The sequence below is a fragment of the Eurytemora carolleeae genome, unplaced genomic scaffold (assembly GCF_000591075.1).
Source record: "Eurytemora carolleeae unplaced genomic scaffold, Eaff_2.0 scaffold298, whole genome shotgun sequence".
In the NCBI taxonomy this organism is placed as follows: domain Eukaryota; kingdom Metazoa; phylum Arthropoda; class Copepoda; order Calanoida; family Temoridae; genus Eurytemora; species Eurytemora carolleeae.
Genome location: NW_019397132.1, coordinates 272,249 through 281,600, shown reverse-complemented (window position 1 = coordinate 281,600; position 9,352 = coordinate 272,249). Strand labels below are relative to the sequence as shown.

General features: G+C 33.0%; 1 protein-coding gene across 1 annotated transcript in view; it reads right to left on the bottom strand.

Moving 5' to 3' along the window:
* Nucleotides 1–3,791: 3,791 nt before the first annotated feature.
* The window catches only part of LOC111712227 (zinc finger protein 64), a 6,140-nt gene continuing 579 nt past the window's right edge, over nt 3,792–9,352 (bottom strand). The window contains exons 2-4 of the mRNA XM_023486790.1: nt 8,332–8,387; nt 6,598–6,850; nt 3,792–5,607 (exon numbers count right to left, since the gene is read on the bottom strand). Of these exons, the coding sequence (XP_023342558.1) occupies nt 4,619–5,607; nt 6,598–6,850; nt 8,332–8,387 (1,298 nt within the window). The 3' untranslated portion in view covers nt 3,792–4,618. The remainder of the gene's footprint in view (nt 5,608–6,597; nt 6,851–8,331; nt 8,388–9,352) is intronic.

Below are 9,352 nucleotides of genomic sequence, written 5' to 3'. Positions count from 1 at the left end.
AACTTTGAACCCTTATTTTTTCTAACCACACAGCAGTCTGTAAAGTTTTATTATAAAACCAATTTAAAAGAAAAGCTCAGTTTATATATAAATACATCAAGGAGAAAATTCATTATAAGAAAAAGTCTATATTAATTAATATTGAAAATGCACCAATTTAAAAAAAAAAATGCGAAAATTAAGGAACGATGAAAAACCTGGCGACCAGAAAACCAATAGTTAAAGCTTAAATTGTTACTAGAGAAGACAGGAGACCCGAAAGTGTAGTTATAACTAGGTTTAATTCCCTATATAGAGCAGGTTGTGGGGAAAAAAACCGGGATTAGAGATGTTTTGTACAAACTTTTCAAAATTTTTGTTTGCTTCGGAATTTCGGTATAAAAAATTGAAATGCGACAGAAAATCAAGAATATTATTGAAAAAACTGATATTTTTAAAAAAAGGTCTTTACTTCGAGGGCATAATTACATTGCTCTTAAATTTTTTTACAGATCAGCGGGTCTTCTAACATACACTAAGAAAAGGGGAGAAGAGGTTTTAACGATGAAATACTTTAAGAATTATTATACAATAAGTGTGCGCGCAGTCCCTCAGAAAACCAAATTCGTGAAATATGTTTTTTTTGCGGCTTTTTTTATATCACATTGAATTATTGATAATTCTTTATGAAATTTTTAAAAAAAAAATGAAAAAACGTTCCAAAATTTGGTTTTTCAAAAAAAATTATCTTTAAATATTTACAGATAATTTGATATTTTTTAGCGCTCCTCCAGATAAATTTTTATATAATATTCTTCATAGGATTAAAAACCATGGTTTTGGCGGTATATTATGCAAACAATATTTGCACTTAGTTCTTCGAGTCATCCTTCCACCTTAAACCTTTAACCACCCAATTCTGACGTCATGGAACAATACAATCATGCAATGGTTTCTTTACTCATTCCTGTTTTACAATCTTACATACAGCCATCCCATGTCAAACCTGTGGAATAGGAAGACGACATCTAATCATGCATTTTAAAGATGTTATTAAGTACTTAGTTTAACCAGCAGCTTGAAAATCATCTAAAGAAGTAAAATGGGGCTGTTTACACTGCACAACTCCTTAATTTCAGTTTTTTTGACCTATCCAAAGTCTAAGTTCATTAACTTGAGCCAAACCGTCCTTTTCCAATTCCTTAGTTTTATAAATCTTACCGAACTTTATCGAATATTGAGGAAGAAGGGGCTAGGGAAACTAAACCCTTGATTTAAAAATTAAACAGGGTGTCCCAGAATCAAAACATGAAATTTCTAAAACTTGGTTTTTATATTTGTCAAATTTACTACGTAAGTAAAGTTAAAAACTAAACCATTTTTATTAGAATGTTACCTCATGAGAATTGAAAATGCCCTTCCCCTCATCATGTGATAAATCTCTCCTGGAAGTTTTTAAATTCACTTGAATTTTGGGTCAATTTTGTTCGGTAACTTTGCAGTTTATTAGCCTCTAACTAACAATCATACATACAAAGGATCAAGAGATCAAATGTAAGTTGCTCCCCCTCCCTCTTCCATCTTTTCTACCTAAAGAAGAAATTCAATTAAAATCTTTACAACCGGAAATATATAATATATTATCCTCTCATGAAGTCGTAAACATGCACTAGGGGAACTCAAATTATAGAATAAACGTCAACTAGGGGAACTCAAATTATAGAATAAACGTTCACTAGGGGGACTCAACTTATACAATAAACGTTCACTAGGGGGGCTCAAATTATAGAATAAACATTCACTAGGGGAACTCAAATTATAGCATAAACATTCACTAGGGGAACTCAAATTATAAAATAAACATTCACTAGGGGAACTCAAATTATAGAATATTAACGTTCACTAGGGGGCTCAAATTAAAGCGCAAAAACTCACAAGGGGGACTCAAATCATAGAATAAACGTACACAAGGGGAACTCAAATTATGGAATAAACGTATACAAGGGGAACTCAAATTACAGAATAAACGTACACAAGGGGGACTTAAATCATAGAATAAACGTACACAAGGGGAACTCAAATTATAGAATAAACGTACACAAGGGAGACTAAAATTTTAGCTCGTAAATGTGCACACGGGGAACTCAAATTTAGCTTGAAAATGTGCACAAGGGGAACTCAAATTTTAGCTTGTAAATGTGCACAAGGGGGACTCAAATTATAGTGTGACAGTGCACTAGATTTTCCCTGAATTCCGTGTATGGCGTATGTACATCGACAAAGCGGAAGAACAACAAACCAGTTCCCTCTGAAAATCTTACACCAGGACAAATATTTATCCTCCAGACCACATCTAAATTTCGTCCGGAAATATTCTCTCATTTTACTCCTAAACTGCAACTTTTAGTAACTACAATTATAAATTGACATTTTTTAATAAGGAACATAACAAATGGTTTTAGTTTGCTTGAGGGATTGTGAAAAAAAGATTTGCATATTGTTTTATGCCAACTGTACCTTCACAAGATGTATTTCTTTAAACAAAAAACAGGATAAAATAGTTTCAACCATAATAAAAAACATGTCGTGGCTCAAAATTCTAGAATAATAATTCAAAGTACTTCAAATATTGTTAACAATACCGGACGAAAGAAAGTTGTGGTCGGAAGAAATAATGGTGAGTTGTGACATAATTTGTGGTTGGACGAAAAAAAGATGTGGTGTGCAGGTGCCTTCCCTCCCTCAATTAACTCATAAATCGGGAGTTCACTGCATGATGTTTATAAATGGAGAAATATTTTCATTTGAGATTTAACGGATAAAAATTCATGCATTTTCCCTTTTTCCATTATCAGTAATGAGTCATTAATAACTTGCTTAATAAAAATAATAATAATAAATAATGAGGAAAAAAGCCTGTTTTAATTTATGAAAAAATAATTATTAATTATTTTTGTAGTTTCATAGAAAATATTTTCAAATTATATTTATAGAACCAAATCTTTAATATCTTCAGTTAACATTTAGTGAAAACACAAAAAGAGTCAAAATTACATTTTATATTTAATTATTAAAAACATAAAACATAACATTTAAAATATTTCAGGATAAAATGATGATTGTGTCAATAATAACCATAAAAATATTTGATATAAATATATATGTTTGCTGATAATTGTTCTAACGTTATCAATGATAAATATTAATCCGGACAAAGGGTAAGATAAAATTAAATCAGGTATACATGCTTGTGGTTGGTTATTACAATAGAAAACATGCTGATTACTGATAATTAGCAGTTGATAGGGTTAACCGTCCACAATTCACAATTATGTAATCGTTAACATTTAAAAACATGAACATTGAACACTGAACACAGTGAACAGATACTAAATATATTGCCGGCCGGAAATTGGTCTCCGAATTTCTCGAGTTTAAAACAAAAAAGTAAAAATAAAAGTTAGGTTTCTCTTCAGCTACAACATTTAATACATTCCATCACATTAAAACATGCACTGTAACCATATTTCACCAAAATATGTCACTAAAAAGTAAAATATTAATTAATATCGTTGAGAATACAAATAAGTAGAGGTAAATTTTTTAAATAAACCAATTTATTTTTCAGAGAAGATGAGCCGGGTCTTTGTAATCACTGTGTATTAATTGCCGTTTCTTTGAAAATCTATTTTCTAAATCTCATGGTTCGTCACAGGAGAATGTAAACTAAACCCCTCCTTATTTATATTACTCCTTGTTATAAACAAATATTTAACACATTCAATTATTCCGTTTTACAGAAGTATAATATTAAATTGAGAAATCATTTATTTATATAAAAAGCAGTGCTCTCGGTTTGTTTGTACGATCTGGATCATAACTCAGGGACCCCTTGACTGATTTGATTCAAATTTTGATTGAAGAACTCAGAAGAACCACGGAATGAATTTTAATGAAAAAGTTTAGTTGTCAGACAAATCTGGGTTCTCAAGCTAGTTAAATAATAAAGTTATTCTGCTCTACCAAGAAGAAACCGGGTAAATTCTTTCCTTTCATTATCTTTTAATCAAAGCAAGAGTGTTATATGCAACGGGATAATAACTAATTTTTCAATAAAACAAAGGTATCATAAAATAATTTAGTTATTAGTACAGGCTTCAAAATAAAGAAACATTAATTTTGAAACCATAATTAAATATTAAATATATTATGTAGTGAGTTGTCAAAACAACTAAATCTAAGTCTTCTCCAAGAAATATTTTTTACATGAAAAAATAAGCTTCTCGAGTTTGTTTTAATTGTTTTGATGTTAATTAGTTACTAAAAATAAATTTTATATCAGTAGGTTGTGACACAGTTCAGTGTGTACACCAGTACCTACATTGTTTTATGTACATTGTACAGTCTACATTTGATTGTACAATCAATTCGCATACATTTATCAAGGTTTGGTTACATGGAGCTAAAAATTACCGATTTATGGGTTCACTTGAGAATTTTCCACAGCAGTGCAGTTTATTATAAAACATGGATAATGATTTCCAAATCCAAGTGATTTGTTTAACTATCACTTTTCAAAGTTCCTGTCGCCATATTTTCTGATATCTGGACACTTAATTGTAATGAAAAATGTCCCCGTTCACGGGATGATTGTAATATCTCCAAGAGAGGTGTTGGGTGGCATTTCATGATACTTTCTGAACCGTGTGGCTAATTTATTTGGATTGTGAACCGTGTTCATGTGTCGTTTCAACGCCGACTTTTGGGTTGCAGCATAAGCACAAACCTCGCAAGGATATTTTACACCTTCGTGAATGCTTTTTATGTGCGTTTTTAACGTAGACTTTCTCGTAGCAAAGAAGTCACAAAGGTCACAAGGGAAGCGTAAACCCTCATGTTTGGTCTGAGTATGTCGACGAAGGGAGGTTGAATCCTCAGCTATATATTCACATTCCGTAATAGGACAAGGAAATGTTTTCTTCTGTGTCATAACACCATGAACCACCTGCATGTGTCGAGCAATATTATCTCGAGAAGTGGAGATAAAGTTGCACTCGCTGCAAGGGAATACTCCAATAATAGTTGGAGCTGAGTTGGGATAACCAGTTCTCGGAGCTAAATCCGGAGATATAGATCGATCCGAGCTCGGAGAGGTTGGTATTGCTGAGATGGAGACGGCTGGGAGCGTAGGAAGGGAACTATCAGAACTCTGAGAAGAATACAAGGATAAAGCTGAGTTGGATATTACTGAGTGCTGGAGAGTGGAGACTGTTACTGCGGAGCCAGGAAGGCTGATTATTGAAACAGCTGAGTTTCTCAGGACGGATTCAGGAATCTTACGTTTTAAAGCCGAACTGGAGGCTTTTCTTCCGGACGAATGAATTCTTTCCATGTGCTGCTTCATTTCTTCTAGAGTCTCCGCTGTATATTCACATTGATCACACTCAACAGCAGTTTCCCTCTCCTTATCTTCACTCCACTCTTCTAGAGTTGATTCTACAAATTTACACATATCACATGGGTAGTACGGATTCTGCGTTCTTCTTTTCTTGTTGTACCAGTGCCCGCTCTTAGACTTAGCGTTCATCTGACACAGGTTACAGGTGTACTCAAATATAGGGCGGGAACCTAGTAAACAATTATATAGTAAGTCAAATATAGGTCGGGAACCTAGTAAACAATTATATAGTTGGTCAAATATAGGTCGGGAACCTAGTAAACAATTATATAGTTGGTCAAATATAGGTCGGGAACTGAGCAGATTTAAATAATTTTTTATAAATATATAAATCTTGATGAAACTTGCTGAATTCAGAACTTTAAAAATTATAGAAGAGCGAAAAATAAACACCTGCATGCATTCATTATCCAGTTTTCGCCTAATCACTAAAATCCATGTTAAATATTATTGGGGCGACTATGAACTATTGTTTTCCAACTCGACGCACAAATTTAGTTTAATTTTAATGATTAATTTTCAATTTTCAAAATAAAAAAGAAGCTTCGGTAAGATCAGATCAAGAGCAAGGCTTGAAAGCCCAAAGGTCTGACATTACTTCCTAGTAAATAGTTATATAAAGGGGGGGGGGGCATAAGCCGTATGACTCTCCAGAAAATTTATAGTAAGATGACCCATAATGTGACATCTGGTTACTAGCGCGCCGGTCAGAATGCTCCAAAGTCAATTTTGACCTCGGAAATGAGTTTCGTGTCCCAATGTACCTGTAGGTTCATATATCGCATGCTACTTTTGTTTGGAATTAGGCCCAACTTGAATTAAAATATATTTATTTATATTTATTCATAATTGCACGCGAGCACGGGGACTTGAGGCTAAAACTTTTAAGGAATTTCTTGTTTAATCGCGTCCACATGCAATTTCAAGTTTATTTAACAGTATAAAGCATGTGAAAACGTTAAAAAGTCGTCTTTTTTAACAAAAAGGGCGCGCGCACATTTGCTCCGATCTATTTGAAATATCTTTTTACAATTACAATACATATTAGTGAGTTTGCATGGAAAAAATCAGCGTCCTACGACAATGCTAGGTTATGTTTAACCACTGTTTAAATTTTCCGGAGAGTAATACGACTTATGCCCCCCCCCCATTTAACATACTTGATTTAATCTCAATATATTCCTCTTCCATATCCTCTTCCTCCTCATCCTCTATCATAACTCCTCTATACTCGATATTACGACCCACTTCTCCTTCTTCCCTTCTCTCCGTCCTCTCATCATCATCACTTTCATCATCTCCTTCTACTTCCATCTCCTGCACAAACTCAATCCGTTCTATTCCCTCATCATCGTCATCATCTTCTTCAGTATTTCCTTGTCCTACCTCTTCACAAACTTCGCCTGTATCCTCCTGAAAAAGAACATGTTTTAATAAAATAAAACCTAATTTAAGTATCTATGTGATTTCAAAGTTCCATAAACGATTGACAACCTTCATATATACAAGGATTAATGTGTTTTATCGGAATTTGTCAACCTTTAGGTGCAGATTTCTGAAAAGCCATGTAAGAAATAAAATTAATTGTGTAACATATCTTTATCGTAAATTTTTAAATATTAAAAATTTTGCCCATTTTCCTGTTCTCAGATTACTCAAAATACAAGTCTAAATATTTTACTAAAATACAGAAATATATATTTAAAAAAAAACATTCCTTCCCCTACTCCGTTACATTTCATTTCAAATCATTTGTTTGGTATTTTTGCAATAAATTCCTGCTAGGGTTATATTCCTTGAATTTGAGAAAAATACTGAATTTTTGGGTATACCAGTATCAGAAAGAATGGATCTATTAGTGACCATTTTTAAGTTATTTTTCACTTGAAAAAAAAATATCCCTCCTAAAATATTTTGAATGCCTGAAATTATTTAAGGTCCCCTGATCGATTAGGAAATTTTAATTGAATACAAAGAAAGACAGAAAATATAAATATTAAAGATTACCTGAGAACATTGATCTAGTTCTCCATCTTCTGATTATATTATAGATTACCTGAGAACATTGATCTGGTTCTCCATCATCTGATTATATTATAGATTACCTGAGAACATTGATCTGGTTCTCCATCTTCTGATTATATTATAGATTACCTGATAACATTGTTCTGGTTCCCCATCATCTGATTATGTTGTATATTACCTGATAACATTGTTCTGGTTCTCCATCATCTGATTATGTTGTATATTACCTGATAACATTGTTCTGGTTCTCCATCATCTGATTATGTTGTATATTACCTGAGAACATTGATCTGGTTCTCCATCATCTGATTATGTTGTATATTACCTGATAACATTGATCTGGTTCTCCATCATCTGATTAATTACCTGATAACATTGTTCTGGTTCTCCATCATCTGATTATGTTGTATATTACCTGAGAACATTGATCTGGTTCTCCATCATCTGATTATATTATAGATTACCTGAGAACATTGTTCTGGTTCTCCATCATCTAATCATATTATAGATTACCTGAGAACATTGATCTGGTTCTCCATCATCTAATTATATTATAGATTACCTGAGAACATTGATCTGGTTCTCCATCTTCTGATTATATTATAGATTACCAGAGCTGAAAACTTTTGAATGGGATATCCTTAATCCTGATCGGATAATTAATTTGGAGATTAAAAATGAGAGGAGAAAAACCAATATTTAATCTGGAGATTAAGAAAAAGAGTAGATTAAGCATTAATCCTGATATCCACCATTCTAAAGCTTTCAGCTCTGATAACATTGTTCTGGTTCTCCATAATCTGATTATATTATAGATTACCTGATAACATTATTCTGGTTCTCCATCATCTGATTATATTATAGATTACCTGAGAACATTGATCTGGTTCCCCATCTTCTGATTCCTCCTTGTCAGGTTTCTCACCTAAACGTAAAATTAAATATTTATATATTTAAGAATTAACTACAAAAATGAAATCAAGTAGACTTTCCTTCAGATTTAGATGTTGTACGACTAAAAATAAATTTAACAAATTGGAAAAATGAAAAATGTCTGAAACGATTGGGAATATAATGATAAGGGGCTTTTACTAAACTTTAAATATTACATCCTTAAAAATTGAAACAACAATCCAAAATCGATCGTTGTACACGTTCGTTATAGAATCGTTTTTAGATCGGGGTCTGTCCTAGTATATGATTTTTGGACCCCCACCCTCCTATTAATTTTGTACATGATTTGTAATCGTTATTTAGGTAGTTTTAAAAAATACTTTGCAGAATGTTAGGCTATTTTATTTTATTGTGTTGTATTATTTTAGGGTTAGATTAGGTTAAGACTATTTCTGGGCCGAGCGCTGCGGCTAGGAAAGGGTAGGGGGCCGAGCGCCGCGGCTAGGACAGTCCAGGAGGCCGGGCGCTGCGGCCAAATGGTCAATTGTATCCATGTCTTACATGTGAAATCCATGTAAAATATTGATAGGGGGGGGGGGGGGTCCAAAAATCGTAAATTAGGAAATTACCTTGGATCATTTTTCCCTATATTATCTGTCAGGGTCAAAATTTAGCATGTGTAAGATAAGCAAATATTTAGAATAAACATTTTTAAGAATAATTGCTTTTCTTCTACTTTGACTGTTGCCAAATCTTTGCCCTGAAAAAATGTATTTGTAGAACATGAACCAAAAACGAACCAACCTATTGAACATCACATACTTACACATTTTAAAAAGAATGTGTGTCTGTCCTAGTGAACGATTTTTGGACCCCCCCCCTGACCCCAGGCCCCCCCCTCCTATCAATTTTGTACATGACGAAATTAGTAAATTAGTATTTATTTATTATTATTTAGGGTTAGGTTAGGTTAAGACACTTTCTGGGCCGAGCGCT